The sequence below is a fragment of the Belonocnema kinseyi genome, chromosome 1 (assembly GCF_010883055.1).
Source record: "Belonocnema kinseyi isolate 2016_QV_RU_SX_M_011 chromosome 1, B_treatae_v1, whole genome shotgun sequence".
Classification (NCBI taxonomy): domain Eukaryota; kingdom Metazoa; phylum Arthropoda; class Insecta; order Hymenoptera; family Cynipidae; genus Belonocnema; species Belonocnema kinseyi.
In genome coordinates this window covers 155,695,624-155,714,592 of record NC_046657.1, presented here as the reverse complement: position 1 = coordinate 155,714,592, position 18,969 = coordinate 155,695,624, and the positions used below count along the sequence as shown (strand labels likewise).

Here is an 18,969-nt window from a genome sequence, read left to right as displayed (position 1 = left end):
TTTTCTAAAAACATTATGGGATTATCTAAACAATTAATTATTGTTTATTTTAAAGAATTTTTGAAATTGAGTCAGAGATGTACACTTTTTTCCAATTGGTATTCTATGCTACTTTTTGTTAAATAATTACATAATTTGCATAAATTTTTCTGATGTTTAACAAATTTCTACCTGTTTAAACAATTTTTATTTACTCAAGCAGTTATTTTTCATAACTAAAAAAAACAAATTAAAATAAAAGCCATAAAATTAATCACGTACGATTTTAAAAGTGTTTTTGGAAAAGAAATCATATAAACAAATTATATTTGTTTAATTAATTAAGAAGTCCTGAATGTATTCTTTCTGTCCACTATACAGTTATAAGCATAATTGTATGTGTTCAATTTTATTTTATTTTCTTAGCGATCGAAAGAAAACGGCTTGAGAAAATAAATATTATTTAAACAAACAGAAGTAAATAAATATTAAAATAAATATATAAAAATTACTTTATTATTTAATAGAACGTAGAATGGAATACAATAAAGAATTATTTAAATAATGACATAATATCTTGAGAAAAATTAGCTACTCCAAACAATGACAAAATATTGCAATAAATAATAAATAATTATATAAATAATTTAAATTTGTGTAAAAAATTGAAAATTGTTTAAAAGGTCATGGTAAATATTCAAATCTTCAATTATTAATTATTTGTATGAAAAAGACGACGAAAAATTCCTGAAAAGTCACAATAATGCGTAAAAATATTGTTTTTTAATTTTTTGGGCATATTTGTCCTGCTGCGAGGAGAGTAGGGGGTGTGAAAGTGAAAGTTATTAGCATAGTCTTATTTCGTAGACACTCCTCTTAAATCCCTAAAAAACTTGGCAAGTTTTTATGAAACACTGGAATATGAGTTTAATTTTATGAAAATAAAAAATTTCACCATGTTAATTTAATGGGATTTTGAAGTGCCCAGTGACACGTTTTAATATTTTAATTTCCAAAAAAAATATATGACGGATCTCCCTGTATAAGTTAGAGTGGCTCAGAAATGCTTTTTTAGATGACCACGATGGCCCTCATTTCAATCCAAATCCGAAAAAAGAAATTCCCAAATTTTTTTTATTTATTTTTTTTATTTCAACATATGCCGGTTTTGACTTAATGTGTCCCATGTAAAATGAATGGGTAAAATAACTTTTTAGTGTTTGAAAAAATGTGACGAGAAAGTATAGGGGCTTGTAGAGAATTATCCAGTAAAGAATTTCATCTATCCGGCATATGGGTTTGACAACCCTTTCACACCCCCTACAAGTACATGAAAACTATCCTGAAAACAAAAAGTATCAATTTTTAATGAATGGAAAATTTATTATCATTGGTTAATTAATTTTTAATAATTGAAACAAATGGATTGTGTTTAAGTAATTTTTTTTCGAAAATTGTTTTCCTCTTGAAATTATTGCTATAAGTCTAGTGGTATATTTAATAACAGTGATTTATTAATGTTCAATTGTTGAAACAAATGGCATTTGTTTAAATAAGTTTTTTTGAAAATTCGTTTTTCACTCAAAATTATCACTATTTTCCCAGTCAAATATTTATTAACATTAGTTAATTATTTTACAATTACCTAAACAAATGAAATTTGTTAAAATTATTTCGCTTTGATTTCTTTTTATAAAATGATTACTCTGTGTCTATTGGAATATTGGTCAATATTGGGTCATTAATTTTCAATTATCTAAACAAATTCCATTAGTTCAAATTTTTTGGTTTTAAATTCATTGAACTGGCATTTTGCTATCGTTAATGACATAAATTTATTTTAAAATGTTTTCTTATTATATAAACAATAATTTATTATTGATTTTTTAGAAAACTTTAATTTTTTAAAAAATAATTTTTCACGAAATTTGTACATTTTTCTGAATTGTTTCAACAATTCACTTCTAATTCTTAAGAGGAACATATAATATTTGAATACGTTTTGAAACGTATTTGAAAATGATTATAGATTCAGATTGTTTAAGAAAAAATCAAACAAACAAGGATTTATTAAAAAATTAAGGTAAGATGTAAATATAAAATCAATTAAGATACAACCTTGATTATTATTATTAGTTAAAAATATATAATAATTTATTGTTTTAACAATTTCAAAATATTTTAAAATAAATTTATGTCACTTAATGAAAATAAAGTGACAGTTCAACGAGTTAAAAGAAACAACATTTTTTACACAAATGGGATTTTTTTTAATAAATAAAAATTAATTAACCAATGTTGTTAAATATTCCGATAGACCAATAGTAATAATTTTTATAACAAAAAAATAAAACGTAAACTTAATAAAACAACGTTGATAAATATTCCACTGAAAAAAATATAAATAATTTTTAATGACAACAATCATTTGAACAAGTTTCATTTGTTTGAACAATTAAAAATTTAGGATATAATATTTATAAATAGTCTATTAGACCAATAGTAATCATTTTTAAGGGAAAAAACCAATTTTTGAAGAAAAAAAATTCAAACAAGTTCCATTTGTTTAAATAATTGAAAATTTATTAACCAATGCTAATAAATTAATAACTAGACCAATTAAAATTGCATCAAGTGCATTCCACATGAGGAATTTCAAGAAAAAACCGGCACCAGTTAAAATTTAAAAAAAATTTAAATTAGGGAATTTACTTTTTCGGATTTGGAATAAAATAGGGGAGGGGGGGGGGTTGCCTCTAAAACGCAAAAAAAATTGGCCATGCATTTTTGGACCATCCTAGAGTACGTGTACTCCAAGAGAGGTGCTTATAAGAAGAAGGTATCGAACTATCCAACAAAAGCTTTAAAATTGTAAAATAACGCAAGAAATGTCCGATCTCGAAAAAGCTGTTCAGCTTTACATGTTTTTGCTGGCTTCGTGGAAAATACTGAGACCTGGAAGACCCTCTACAGGACACTTATTTTGAATTGAATGCAGCAACATCTTAACTGGAATATATTGAATAAATCGAATGGATTTTCTTCTCCTGTTAAAGGGAAGCGCTCCTTCGGTTCAGCTCTAAGCCCTACACCTTCTCCTCGTACCATGAAGCGATTCACATCTGCAACACGGCCATTCAAGAGAAGTACGACTTCGAGAGGCGGAGGAGGAGAAAAAGAGGCGACGTCATCGAGGCCGCCGAGACTGTGCGAGATCAGGGATGGGATTGTGAGAAGCTGAACGAATGTTTGAAGTAATTTTGTGACCGCTATTCTTTCCAGTCGCTGAGAGATACTTTGTTAATGGCACGTTCTGTTTGTACTGTTCCTCAGGGCAGCTTTTAGAATCCTCTTCTATTCCTTTCGAGGCTGTCCTCTTTAATATCGTCCGGGACTTAACTAACGGACGTGAAACTGAACTCTAATTTCTCCACAGGGCATTTTAGAGGGATGAGTAATTAGGTTTCGCCTCGGCTGATATCTTCTTTTGTTTATGTCTTCAACAACCTACCTCAAAGCCTCTTATTTACTGAACTTAAAGTTTCTTTTCTCCATAAAGTCACTAAGTGCCTGCAAAATTTTCCTCTTCTATGGAACTTCCAATTTATTAGGCGGAAACACTTTTAGCGCAAGTGCACATCAGGTGGAAATAAAATGTTTTCCGTCGGCTAAAAAGTTTTCTTTTTACTGAAAGGGGACAAATGGTTCACAAAAAGTGGGGGTTCTTTGAGGTCCGATTTTTGGTTCCTGTGGAGCTGCAATTAAATGAAATTCCTCTTGTTAACAACGAAACCAAAATAATAAATTTATTTTATTTCCTTGTTCTTTGGCTATTAGGTGCATCGAATTTTCAAGGCCTTGAAAAGCGAGATCTCGCCTCGAACTTTTCTTGTTGGTTTGAGATTTTAATTTCATGGTAGGTGTTCGCGCATCTGGTATTGCAAACTCAAACCTCTAAGCCAATTCCAAGCCAATACCAAGCCAGGGCTTTGAATTTCAAGGCCTTACCATTTTTAAAGCAAACCGAAGACAATCTATTCAAATTGGCACGTTAGGCTTGCATTAGCTTGACTTGATAATCTCGAGGCCTCGCTCGACAGCAACACTAGACAAAGGGATTTTCAGAAGGAAAATTTGTATACAGTTGAAATGTTTTATTTTTAAGAAAAGACAAAAAATATTTTGCATGAAAAACTTTGGTATCTATTAGGACCAATTTTGGATCCTGATGAGTTGCAATCAAAATCAGTCCCTCTTGCTAAAATGTACCCAAAACAATGAACTTATTCCAAACACGATTCCAGTGAAACCTCTTAAGAAATCTGATTTCAATGGAGACTTTTTTCCATTAACCTATTTTTCGTTTTTGTGCGATCTGGTGCATAGAAAGTTCAAGACCTTGAAAAGCCTGGCCTTGCTTTGGGCTTGTCTTGCTCGATTGAGATTATTATTCAGTGGTAGGTGGTAATGCATCTGGCTGTGAAAAGTCAAGTCTCCAAGCCAAGTCTAAGTCTTGGCCTTAAATTCCGAAGCCTCGAAATTTTTAAGCCAAAACGATCAATTCAAGCAGGCATGTAAGACTCGTCTTGGCTTAACTTGAAAATCTCGAAGTCTCGCTCGACGGCAACAGTAGATGAAGGTATTTTTAGATAACAAACTTCGATGCAGTTAAAATGGTTTATTTTTACTGCAAGATAATAAATTCTTCACAGATGCAAACTAGGGTTTCTATTAGAACCAATTTTTAGGCTGCAACAAAAAGCAACCCCTCTTACTAAAAAGCACAAAAAGAGTGAATTTATTCTAAGCGAGATTCCAATTGAACCTCTAAATAAACCCAATTTCAATAGACGTTTTTTTAATTAACCTATTTTTCGTTTTGGTACTATCTGGTGCATAGAATGTTCAAGGCCTTGAAAAGCCTGGCCTCGCCTCGAGCTTGTCTTGTTGATTTTTAATTTTAACTGAATGGTAAGTGTTTGTGCTTCTTCTAGCGAAAACTTAAGCCTCCGTGCCACTACCAATTCAAGGTCTTGAATTTCGAGGCCCTGGCATTTTTAAGGCAAACCCAAGACGATCAATTCAAGCCTGCACATAAGGCTCGTCTTGGCTTGACTTGAACATCCTAAAGCGTCGCTAGACGGCAACACTAGACAAAGTGATTTTTAGAAAACAATGTTGGATATATTTAAATATCCTTTCGTATATGCTGCGATGTTGAAAAATATAAATGAAGCAACTCTTTCAATTTTTACAAAAGGAGTTTTATCTAATCATTCGTTGGTAACAAATTCAGATTAAAAAAAATTCATTTACTCTACCGAGAAACATTTTTGTATAGTTGCTTTACTAATTCTACGGATTTTAGAATAAATTGAAATATTTTTGCAATGGCGGCAGAAAATAATTGTTATATTTTTTTAAAATTAATAAAAAATTACTAAATGGTAACCTTGAGCGGAATTGTACAACCATCTTTGATTTATTGTTATTAAAATTTTGTTGAAACTTATTATTTTCGTGCTAAATAATCAATTAAAATATTTTTTCGTCGACCATAGAACTATTTAAAAAAAAATAAATCTCCTTTGTTGAAACATTCACCTAATTTAGCTAATAAAATTTCTTTTTTCTGCAAAAATGCAATTTCTTCTTTCAAAATTAATCTTCGGTTAAGCATTCAAATATTTTGTAAACAGTAATTTGTTTTAATGGAAAATTGACCTTTTTGCATGAAAACTTACCATTTAGATTTAAAAAATCATCCCTGATTTAAAATTAAATTTTTTGTTTTGTTAAAAAACAGCTTTTTTTTGATAATTTATCTTTTTCATTCGAGAATTCAACTTCTTGGTAAAAAATAATGTCTTTTGCTAAAAATCTCCTTCTTTGTCAAAAATTATTCATCTTAGTTAAAAATGCGTCCTTTTTGTTAAAACTTCATTATTCTGTATAAAGTTTAATTCTTTTGTTTAAAATTTGTTAGTTACTTCTTCGTTGAAAAATCAGCGGTTTTTTGTTAGAGCTTAAATTTTTTGTTTAAAAATGCATTTTTCCATGTTGAAAACTTAATTAACCAGATAAAAATTGCCCTATTTTGCACAAAATGTATTTGTTAATTTTTTTATTCAATTGTTGGATTACAAGCTTATCTTTTTTTTTCAAAAATTACACATTTTTAACAAAAAATTGTTTGTTTGACCTATAAAGTTTTAACACTAAAGAAAAATTTTCAATTAAAAAAAGTGATAAAATTTCCTTCCGGATGGACGAATTTTTAACCAAATAGTGTAATTGTTTTTGCTCGACATTTAATATTTTTTCTTAACAAATTCGAATATTGGGTTCAAAAATTCTTTCTTGTAAGTTAAGAATTTGGTTTAAAATTCAACTACTGAAATGATAATTTAATTATTTTGTTGAAAAGTAAACTATTTTCAAATATCAATTCAACTATTTTTTATTTGTAATAGCTAACATTATATTAATAGTTAAAAATGCAGCTATTTTTGTTAAAAATTGATCCACTTGGTTAAAGGTTGAACTGCTTTGGTATTATTATTTTTTTTTTTAAGATTTCTCATTTCATTTTGAAGCTGATATCTTTTGTAAAAAATCGTTTTTCTGTTTGTTTGCAAAATAATTTTGTAAACTTAAAAAAATTCAGAATTCAGTTTACAAAGTTGAACCGTTTTACGGGAAACTCTTTTTGAGTTGGAAAGCTTAATCATTTTCATAAACTGATTTTTAAAACTTTTTAATTGTAAAATCTTTCTTTGTTGAAAATTTGTTCTGTTTTGTTGGAAGATTTATGATTGTAGTTGAAAATTCGTCTTTTTCAATGAAAATGTAACTTTCCCACAATAAGTTAAAAATTGATTTTTTTTTAGATATAAGTTTAAAAGTTTGTTTGAAAATTCATGCATTTCATTAAAAATTCGTCTTTTTTGGTAGAAAATTTAAGTCATTGTTTAAAAATGTCAAATTTTATGTAAATTCACTTATTTTGTTAACAATATAATTATTTAATTTAAAAAGTAAAATTATAGTAGAAAATTCAATTATTTTGTTGAAAATTAAACTCTTTGATTTAAAATTCACTTTTTTGGTCGAAAATTAATCTGTTCTATTGAAAATGCGTCCTTTTGAGTTAAAGGTTCATGTATCACAGTATAAAGTCACCTATATTCGTTAAAATAGATATATAAATTCAAAATTTTAAAATGTAATTTAAACTGTTATTCTTTAATCTGTTCATAAAATATTTAAACGCTGATCTGTGAATATTAGTGGTCAGGTTATTAGAATTTGAATATCTAATATTTTTTTTAATAAAATTAAAAGAAATAGACGAATTTCTAAATTTAAAAAGGAACAGTATGAACATAAATTTCAGTAAATGATCAATAACAATTAATATTCCGATCAAAAAATAACTATAAGAATGAAGGATGAAAAAAAGTTATTTGATGATACTTCTTGAAAGTAAATTATTTATTTTAAATCCAAAGGAAAAAATTTTTCACTAATGTGAATTTTAAATTATTCATAAAAAATGTTTGCACTTTATGATTATTTCAATTGTTAAAAATTATTTGATTTTTTTATCATTCTTGTATTTTGTTGAAATTATGTTCTTTTTGTAGAAAATTAATCTTCTTGGTTACAATATTTGGTGAGAAACTCGTTCTTTGTTTGATTGAAAATTAGTTTCTCTAAATGTAAATTCAATTATTCTAGACTTGCTTGAAAAGTGATCTCTTTCAGTTGAAATTTTAATTATTCGGTTAAAAAATTAATGCATTTGGTCCACGGTTAATTTTTTCCGCGAAAGATTTATCATTTTTATTAAAAATGTATTTCTTTGTTTGAAAATTGCTCTTTTTTGTTTGAAAACATTTTTTTAAGTGAATGTTTAACTATTGTATGCTTGATATAAAATTTACATTTTGAAAATTCGTATTTTTTGGTAAGACATTAATATTCTGCATTGAAAACTTTATTTATTTGGTTGAAAATTCAACAGTTTCCTAGAAAATTAACTTCTTAAGTAAAAATTATTTTTTAGTTTGTTTGTTAAAAACTAAACTATTTGGTTGAAAATGATTTTTTTGATGGTTAAAAATAATTTCCATAACTAAAAGCTAGTATGTTCCATTTTCGGTTGCAAATTAGTCCTCTTTTAGTCAAAAATTCATCTATTTTTTGAGAAATTTATGTATTTTGTAGAAAATAAATTTTAATGGTTGAAAATTAATCTTTTTGATTGAAAACTCGTATTTTTTTATGAAAAATTAGTTTTTTTTATTTTATTCGATTTTTGGTTTCAAAGTTATATTTTTCAGATAAAAAGTTAAATATATGATTAAAAATTAATGTATTATGTCAAAAGTTAATTGTTTTGTACAAAATTAATTTTCTTTTTTGAAAATTCATCTTTTTACTTGAGAATTAGTCTTTTTTGGTAGAAAATTTATCTTTTTGGTTAGAAATTCAACTTATTAATTGGAAATTTAATATTTCGGTTGAAAATTCATTTTTTTCTTTGAAAACTTGATCATCTTCATTTAAAATTTATTTTTGTGACTAAAAATTTATTTGTTGTCTTGAAAATTCGTCTTTTATATGAAAAAAATAATTCTCTTGGTTGGAAATTTATCTTTATCGCTGAATATTCACAGGTCTTTTTAAAGATTTATCTTGTTTCGTAAAAAGTTCATCCTTTTGGTTAAAAGTTCAACCAATTATTTAAAAATGCATTTTTTCGTAGACAAAATTAATAATTTTGGTTAGAGTTCATCTTTTGTTCGAAAATTCATGTTTTTAGTTGACAAATCATTCATTGGGTTAAAAATTCGTATTTTATCTTAAAGATTCATTAGAAAATTTATTTCTTAATTTACATTTTATATTTTAAAATTAAACTATTTCTTTGAAAATTTGTCATGATCAATTAAAAATTATTTTCATTTTAAAAAGGAAATTTACTATTTTATCTTTGGTTTGAAATATTGAATTTACTTATTTTTAGTAGAAAATTCGACTTACTTGATCGAAAATTATTCTTTTTGGCTGAAGATTGATCATTTTAGTGGAAAATTAATTTTTTCAGTGAAAATTAATTTTCTTAACTGAAAATATAACTATTCCACTTGCGGCGCGGCGTCAATTCTCGGATAGGCTATAGAAGGGATAGCTATAGAAGGGAGGGCCATAGAAGCGAGGTCTATTGAAAGGAGGGCTATTAAATGGTTTCACTGTATTTCAATTGACGCATTGAACATGAACTTGAACATGTATCAAACTTTTGCGCCCTTTATTTGGACTTCTGGTTCCGGACTAATCGCGATGCGCAGTGATAAGTCTGTGTGAGCCTGTGTGAGTTTGTGTCGCAACTCTACCGAGAGGATTTCTAGGGGAGTTTAGTTAGGAGAACTGGTCGGATAACCCGGTATATCCTATTGCTTGAGGCTTAAATTAATTAAGGAATTAATAAACAAATTAGCGAAGGAATTAATTGATCAAATTCTTGGATTATTAGGAGTATGGGATACAAAGGAGAACCTTACTATGATACGATATACCCAAGAATGGCTCAAGCGATTGTAATGACGATGCTGGCAGCTCAAGAATCCATGGATAAGCGGCGTTGCAGTTTCGAGTTATATGGCGCTGACTTTATGGTTATGGAAGATCTCTCCGTATGGCTCATAGAAATTAACACTAATCCTCGAATGCATCCCCCAAGTTCGAAAATCAGTCAACGACTCTACGGCTCAGTTTTAGACAGTCTAGTTAAAGGTAAATCGATAATAAGGGATTCGCTAAGCAAATCAGGTATTTAATCTTCAAATTATTTCGAACTCATAGTTCAATTATTAATGCTTGATTTTGAAGTATTAAGACCGCGTTATCTTAATAAGTTTTACAAAAAAAATTTACCCAGAAGAACCCTAAAAGATTTTTCTCAAATTTAAAAAAAGAAGAATTCGACGCCTCTGTTCTATACCGCTCCATGTCACTTTTAGACTGCGTACAGCACTACGTTTCGATTAGACTATGTACAGTGTCACTTGACATTTAGGCGGTGTGCGGGAACACGTCGGATTCAGGCGGTTTACATTTCCACGTCGCAATCAGGCAGTGCACAGCACCGCGACTGCTTTAAGCGGTGAACAGCGCCACGTTGAAGTTAGACTTAGTATAATGTCACTTTACGTTTAGGTGGTGTACAGAAAAACGTCGCATTCATAAGGTGTACATTGCCATATCGCAATTAGGCAGTGTACAGCTCCGCGACTGCTTTAGGTGGTGAACAGCGCCACGTTGAAGTTAGACTTGGTATAACGTCACTTCACGTTTAGGCCGTGCACAGAAAAACGTCGCATTTATAAGTTGTACATTTCCATATCGCCATTAGGCAGTGTACAGCTCCGCGACGAGTTTAGGCGGTTTACAGCGTCATTTTACGTTCAGGCGGTGTACAAAACCACTTTGAGCATAGGCTGTGTACATTTCCAAGTCGAAATTAGACAGTTTACAACTCCTCTACGCGTTTAAGCGGTGTACAGTGTCATTTTACGTTTAGGCGGTGTGCAGAACCACGTCGAATTTAGGCGGTGTACATTCCCAAGTCGCAATTAGGCAGTTTTTAGCTCCGCTATGCGTTTAGGAGGTATGCAGCGCCGTTTTACGTTTAGGCGGAATACAGAACCAGATCGCATTCAGGATGTATAAAGCTTAACGTCGCGTTTAGACTGTATACAGAGCCACGTCGCACGTGGGCAGAGTACAGCGTCACGTCCCAGATAGTTGTAACGCTGTATACCGAAAAATGGCAATGTGACGCTGTACACAAGAGACTGTGGTGAAAACTATTTTGCACGCATGATATTTTCAGATCTGTGGATCACTGAAAAACAAAAATTTAACAATTTGTTAGCAGTAAAAAATTTATTATTTGCGTCGAAGATGCATCAGTTCAGTCTGAAATTAATTTCATCAGTCAAAAATTTTATTATTTTGGTAGAAATGTGATGCTGAGAATTTAACTATTCCATTTTTTATAGAAAATTTATCTTTCTTTTTCAAAAACTCAACTATTCGATTTAAACTTTTTTTTTGCATAAATTTAATCCTCATGATTCGAAATTTAATCAGGTAGTTGTAAATACAACGGATTGGTTAACAAATATTCTAGTTCGTTAAAAATGTGTCTTTTTTATTAGGATAAACTGTTTCGAATTTATAATTTAAATTTTTCACGTTTGAATGATCAACTAATAAATTTTACAAGGATCATTTATCTATTCAGTTTGAAATTAATTCTTACAAATGGTGTTGCTTGTTCAAATATTTTTTATTAATGAAAATTAATCTTTTAATCGAAAATTTACCAAATTGCTTAAAAATTCAAGTGTTTTGTAGAAGACTTGTCTTATTAAATGAATTCGTTTTTGAAGTACAAATTTTATTTTTTGTCATCAAAATGTAACTACTCAATTTATGGTTAAAAATTGAATGTTTCAGTTCAAAAATTGAACTATTTGGTTGAAAATGTATATAATATACTGATAATTTATCTGTTCTGGCAGAATTTTGATCTTCTTATTTAAAAATTCAACTATTCGGTTGAAAATGTATTTTCTATTTAATTTGTCTTCTTATTAGAAAATTAATCTTCTGGATTGCAATATCAGCTTTTTTTTAAAACAGTAACTGTTCTGTAGAAAGCTTATTGTTTTCGCTTTAGTATTCAAGATTTTTAAAGAATTTTTGTACTCTATTGACTGATTAATCTTTCTTGGTCGAAAATTTGTTTCATTGATTAAAGAACTTTGTATTTTTCTTTGTATTTTTCCTTCGTATCTCCCAATCTTTTGTTTGTACCTTTTTTTATTTAAATTAAAAAAAAATTAGTTGAAATATTAAATATTACAATTTTCGTTAAAAATTTGTCTTTTAAGGTTGAAAATTCACCTTTGGAAGATCTCGGATCTACGTCAAATCAAGTTTCAACAAAAAAGTTTCTATCAAACAAAAAAATTCAATTGATCATAAAAATCCTTATCTAATTAATTATTAAATAATTATTCATTTAATAATTAGTTTTAATAAAACAGTTTAGAAGTTTTAAACATTCTACGTATCTATAAAAATTATCGAAATTTTTCCTATATATTTTTTAAAATTTTTTAAACACTTCTAGCTTTCTTTCTGATAATTTTAAAACTGTTTACTTCATTTAAAAATAATTTCATGAAATTAATGGTTGAAAATATAAATTATTTTCAATTTGCTCAAGAATCTTGAATACAAATTATTCGGTTGAAGCATTTGCAAACAGATACCAATACTTAACATTCTGATTTCGACGAGCACAAAAATTTTAATTTAATTTTTAATTTTTCAGAATATTTTTAACACATCCGCATTTATTCAAAATCCCAAGATATTGCTTTAAATCATTGTCAATTTTTTTTTTCAAATTAAATTTCTTGGATCAAAAATCATTTGAAATTTGCCCACGAAACTTAAGATTGTAAAAAATTAGTTTAACTTATTTTCAATTGTAGGTAATATTATTATAACTTTCAAATTTTTTCTTTCAAATAATTCAATGTTTTAGAAGCCTTGAATATTAAACAGTTACCTGAATGTTTTCAAGATTTTTTTCTGGAAATTTTAGAAACATTTTGAATTTTTTCGATATTTTTATAAATATTTCCTGAATGTGAATAAAATTTTTTTTATCTTTTTTATTTATTTTATATAATTATTTAAAATAAATAAAAAAAAGTTTATCTAAATCTTTGCTAGAAATTTAAAAAAAAATTTTTTAATTATCTTCAAGCTCTTCAATTGATAAGAAATATTAAAAACTGTATTTAGAAATGTTAAAAGAACTATTTTATTTTACTTTTTTTGAAATTTTTTCGAGCCGTGAATTATTTTTCTAATCTCTTTAAAACTTTAAAATTTTCTATTGGCACCGGGGTTCTAAAAAATCTAAAGAATTCCAGATCAATTCCCATACGCTTACAAATTCATCTCCTGAAAAATATGCGAGAATAAAAAGTTAGGGCGGGGGTTATCTATTGGAGAGATGGGGGCACCTGACTGAAGAATTTTATATTAAATTCCCCAGAAATCAATGCTATTTTGAAATTTTTTAAAAATTTATCAACGGAAAAATATTTTAAAATAGAAAATTTAAGGTTAAGTGTTCTTCTCTGCGGAAGAAAAAATATTCCGAAAGAGAAAAGTATTGTGGAAAAGCAGAATATTTAAAAACAGAAAATTAATCCGGTAGAGAGAATTAAAATTTTGCAAAATACGCCGGAAGAGAATGCTGAAATTATTTTCCATGGCCCTTTATGCTTTGTCAATTTCCTGCTTACTCTTTCACTTCCAATCTTTTTTTATAACTTCTCTTTTCTGTTGATATACCTCGTCTGGAACTCTGAAATTAACTTCAATTCCAAGGTTCGCGATTTCCGATAAGTCAATCTCAGAAGAGGTTCTGAAAGAACCAAAAAACTATGGTTACGAAAAGATAAAGAGACGCGATCCTTGTCCTGAATCGAGTAAGACGTTTGGGTCTCCTTCCTATTGATACCACACACCCAGTTTGCATTTTTCTCATACTTCCTTATAAATTCACCACCCACGATCGTAGAAAGTTCCAAGGCTATTTATTTGATTTTTCATTTGGAAGGTAAACTTTGAAAAGACGGAAATTAGCTTCTGTGACCAGTTTCAAATTTATAAAGAAAACCTTTTTCAAAAAATGCCAGGGTGCAACAACCCCTAAAAATTAGGCGAAGAATAAAAAAGGGTACGGAAGTCTTTTAAGACGTTAATTCGATTTTAAAACTTCTCCTTCTCCTTAATGTCTCCTTAATTTCCGTTCTTTATCTCTATTTATTTCTACTACCTTTCTTCTACTCCTTTCTCCTAGTTCTCCTAACTGCCCGCCGTTAATTACTCTTGCTATTTCTTCCACTATTTCGTTTAACTTTCCTACCACCTCCTTTTACATTTCCCCTCCAACACCGCATATTTCTTAGCTTTCCTTACTCAACACCTCTAACTCTTCCTACGTCACATCCATTCTTTTTATCACTACCTTTAATTGCGCTTCCCTCGATTCTCCTAAGTTCCCTCTCCTTATCTCCTCTAATTCTTATCCTTCCATTTACTCTACTGCTCTTCTAACTTTCCTTTACTGACCCTAGTTGATTTTTCTTACTATTTCCCTTGTTACTTTTTACTTCTCTTGCCCTTATTCACTCTCGCTCCTTATTTCACTATTTCCCCTTACATTTCTTACTACCTCTTCTCGCACTCCCCCTCGAAAATCGCATCATTCCTTGCTTCTCGTACTCCAGCATCTTTCATTCTCTCTACGTCACCACCCTTGATTTTTTATCACTCCTCTTTAGTATGCTCCCCTCGTTTTTCCTAAGCCTACTCCTCTTCCCCTAATCCCCTGCTTTTTCTACTTCTCCGCCCCTTATTCGCCCTTGCTTCTTATTTCAATGTTTCACCTCACTCTTCTTGCTATTTCTTATTGAATTCCTTTTCCAACACCGCATAATTCCGCTCTTCTCTTACTCAAGTACCTCTTAATCTCGCTACAATACCCTTGATTTCGCATCACTTCCCTTAAGTATCCTACTCTCGTTTCTCCTAAGATTCCTCCCCTTGTCTCCACTAATTCCTATCATTCCAGTTACTCAACCCCCCACTCCCCTAACATCTGATCATTGACCCTACTTCCCTTTCTTACTCTTTTCCATAGTTATTCAACTTCTCCGCCCCTTATTCACCCTCGCTTCTTATTTCACTATTTCCCCTCACTTTCCTTGCTATCTCTTCTTGAATTCCTTTTCCAAAAATACATAATTTCTTGCTTTTCCTACTCCAGCACCATTTATTCTCGCTACATCTTAACCCTTCATTTTGCATCACTTCCCTTAAGTATCCTCCCTTAGTTTCTCCTAAGTGTCCAGCCCTTTCCCACCCTAATTCTTATCCTTCCATTTACTCTACTTTTCCCCTAACTTCCCCTCAAACAAATTTGATCACTTCCTCTTTTCCAGGACTTACAATTTTCCTTACGCCACTATCCCTCATTTTGCATCACTCTGCCCCCCCCCTCTTCATTTCGTTAACGCCACCTCCTCTTATCTTCCCTAATCCCTCTTCTTCCGTTTAAATCACGTTTCCCCTCCTCACTTTATCTCACTACTCTTACTTCCCCGTCTCTCAATTCCCTTACTTTAATTTTCCCCTACTTTCCCTTCTTGTAAAAAAGTACGACGGAACTTTGAGAAAAATATGGAATTGCCCTCATGTCTTGTGGAATCCATGAGGGGAATCCAGGCGTGGTCTTTATGGAAACGACAAGCTAATCCAGAGGGGCCCAACACAACACTGCTATACTCTAACAATATGACAAAAAAGGTATTAAAAAAATAAATATTAATTGATTGATAGTATTTTGACTACAAATATTAATATTTCTGTTTAGAGTGAATACATATGTTTAATTTTTAAACATTATATTACAAAGAAAATTTCTAACGCTACGGCGTATCGAACCTACTTAATCCATCCCTAAATCTATCTATCGCCTTGCAGTCGGGAGTGCTAACCACTGTGCTAATCCGACAAGTTGAAACTCGATGAAAAAGCCATCCTCATAAGCTGCAGTTCAGAAAAGATAAAGTATCAAATTTTATGTTCTCCTTTTCTAATTATTTATTATTATACCACGTTATGTTAATGTAAAATACACGAAATGTTAACAGGAATATCAATAAAATAATTATAAAATAAATAATTTTAATCGATTACCATTTTTCTTTGCGCAAGATTTCGTTTTTGCGCGTTGTAGACTACTTTACAAGTTTTTACAATAGACTTTAAATGTGATTTTTTATCAAAATTTAAAATTTTTCATAAAAATGAAACTTAGAATTGAAAAAAGCAAGAAAAAAGTTTTCTTCGGGACAGATACATTTATAGTTTTTCGGAAATTTTAGAACGCATAAACGACATTTTTAAACGCACTTTTTTATGTCCAATTTTAAAATATAAAATATTTATCCTTCCGATTAAGAAATTTTAATCGTTGATCCGTGGGGGCAACCGAGCTGGGCCTCCAGCCAGGGCCTCTATGGAACATCCATATTGTCAGAGTTCGAAATTCAAAAAAGTGTTATCGCATTTTTGTCAGAAATTCGCTGTTTGTAGGTCTGAAACCTTAAAATTAAAAGTGTCCAAAAATATATGGCCTTCGGACTTTGAAATTTTATTCGTTAATCCCCGAGGGCAACCAAGCTGGTCTCGCTGCGGGGGCTCCTATAGAACGCCCATATTGTGCGATTTCGAATTTCAAAAAAGTGTCATCCAATTTTTGACAGAAATACATTATTTGTAAGTCTGAACTCATAAGACCTTAAAATGTGTGATGTTGAAAAAATATTCGTCCATTGGGCTTAGAAAGTTTAATCGTTAATCCACGAAGGAAACCGAGCTGGGCCCTCGACGTGAATTGTAGAATTTCTCGTAGAAACATAAAATTTCCACGCGTGATTAATTTTAACAAAAAATTGAATAGCTGAATTTTGAACCGAAAATATTATCTGTGCACCAAAGGAAGAAGATATTTTCGACAAACTATTAAAATTTTTAACTAAATTAAAAAAAAAAAATTTTTAATCAAGGATTTTTCTACAAAAAATAACAATTTTGTATTAACAGAGATAAAATTTTTAATAATGAATGTAATAGTTCATATTTTAATCAAAGCAGATTTTCATTTCGAATCCAAAAGAGTTTTAATCAACAAGAAAAGACGAATAATTTTTAATAAAATGATTGAATAAAGCAGTTTACTCTCCGAACCAAAAGGATACTTGTTAACAAAAATGTTGAAGTTTCAGCCTATTAGATTAATTTTCAAGCAAGTAGTTGTATTTTTAATTCAAAAAATAAATTTTTAACTAAAAAGATTAATTTTCTACTGAAAAAGGTTTTTTTTTACCAAAATAATGAAATTTCCGATCGAACAGTTGCATGTTTAACCAAAAAAGATACAGTTTTTTGCCCAAAGAGATAAATTTTTATTTAAATAATTAAATTTTAAACCAATACAAATTGTTGATTAAGAAAAGAAAAGCAAGTTCAAGCGAATTGTTGAATTTTCCAAACAAGAAGGCTTTTTTTAAATTGTGGATTTTGAGTCAAAATAATTAAATTTTTATCAAAATCATGAACATTGAAAAAAAACCTTAACGACGGATAAGTGAGCAGAGGCAAACATATACAAGACCAAATATATGTACTATCAACTAAAATAATCAATCTTCAACTGGAATAGTTACATTTTTGGTTAAAAGATCAATTTTCAACTAAAAAATTATGATTTTAATTTAAAAAATTAGTGTATTAACCAGAAGATTAATTTTCTGCCAATAAAGAGACTTTTTCAACGAAATACTTAAATTTTCAATCAAATAGTTTATTTTAAGCTCAGAAAGATAAATTTCCAATCTAAAACGTAATAGTCAAATTTTCAGCCAAAAAATAAATTTTTATTAAAAAAGTCTAAGTATCAAGAAAAAAGTTCAATTTTTCCCTAACTTGTTTAATCTTTGACAACAAATCTAAATTTGCAAGTTAAATAGATCATTTTCTCTATAAAAACATTAGTTTTCAACAAATATTGGAATTTTGAATTAAAATTTTTTCAAGTAAAATAAAAGTTTTCAAGCAGAAAAATAATTTTTTAACAAACCAGTTATATTTTCATCCTAAAAAGATAAATTTATAACAAAACAGTAGAATTTCAATCAAAGAAATTTCTGCTGAGTCAGATTTTTTAAATTTCCTACATAGTAACTTAATGTTTGTACTAACTACTTGAATTTTTATCTATAGAAAATTATTTGTAACAAAGAGGATTCATTTTGAAAGTAGTTAGATTTTCAGTGCGAAGAAATAGTTTTCAAAAAAAAAAAAATTGATAACTATTATGATGTGCTGTGCTAGTGCACTTAAATTTGCTTTCTCTTCCTCCTTTCTTCTCTTCTCCGCCATCTAACCCAACCCTCCCTTTACCCATAATACAACCCTTTTTTCCCCTGTTTCCTGCATTAATACCGCCATACCTATTCTGCTTCTTTTCACCCCCTTGCTATCCTCAAAACACTGTTCTACCCTTGCATACACTTTCCGTACAATTCACGCCCCCCCCCCGGCCTATAGGAAGCCAGAACCTATTAAAACTCCATGAAACCACATTTCATCGTTACTATAAGCTCCTGACTTCATCCTCTCCTTCTTTTCTCTCTCTGCTTTCAACCTTTTCTCACACAAACATTTCGTTCTTTCCCTTGGTATAATGCACCCATAGTTTACATTAAACATTGAACCTTTTATTCTCTCCTCCTCTGCTTCCTTCTCGCCCACCATATTGTTCTTTTTTAGTACCTTGTACACCTTTCTCCTCTCCTTGTACATTCTTCTCACATCATCCATTTCTAGCCCATTTCTTCTAAGATACCTTTCTCTTTCAACTTCCATCCTTCCATTACCTCTGCTATTCTCCATCTCTCGCCAACAATCCTTGAGTATCTTACTTCCCCTCTCCTCCGGAAATTTCTTCTCATATATTCACGCCCGACTTTGTATAACTCTCTTGTGTCATGTTTACCTTTCCACTTTGCTTTCACCCATACACGTCCAATTCATTTAATAGCATTATCACTAGGGGATAAAATTTTTTCACATTTCTTTCAAAATTATCTGCAAACAACTCTTGTCCTAACCATTAACACCTTTCTTATCTCCAAATTTGTTTTCTTAGCTCACCCTTTTAAGTGGGAATTCACTCAGCCATTCCTCCGAAACAGAAAGCGCAGATACACAAACTTTTTCACCTCCGGCACCATCTACCCCTGTCAGTTCTATTCACCTCCC

General features: G+C 29.9%; 1 protein-coding gene across 2 annotated transcripts in view; it reads left to right on the top strand.

Moving 5' to 3' along the window:
- The window catches only part of LOC117175307 (protein monoglycylase TTLL8-like), a 66,471-nt gene that overhangs the window by 45,792 nt on the left and 1,710 nt on the right, over positions 1-18,969 (top strand). The window contains exons 8-9 of one of the 2 annotated variants that reach the window (XM_033365017.1): positions 3,036-3,233; positions 9,521-9,780. In XM_033365017.1, coding sequence (XP_033220908.1) covers positions 3,036-3,233; positions 9,521-9,780 — 458 coding nt within the window. The remainder of the gene's footprint in view (positions 1-3,035; positions 3,234-9,520; positions 9,781-18,969) is intronic. The other variant, XM_033365021.1, reaches the window with a different exon arrangement.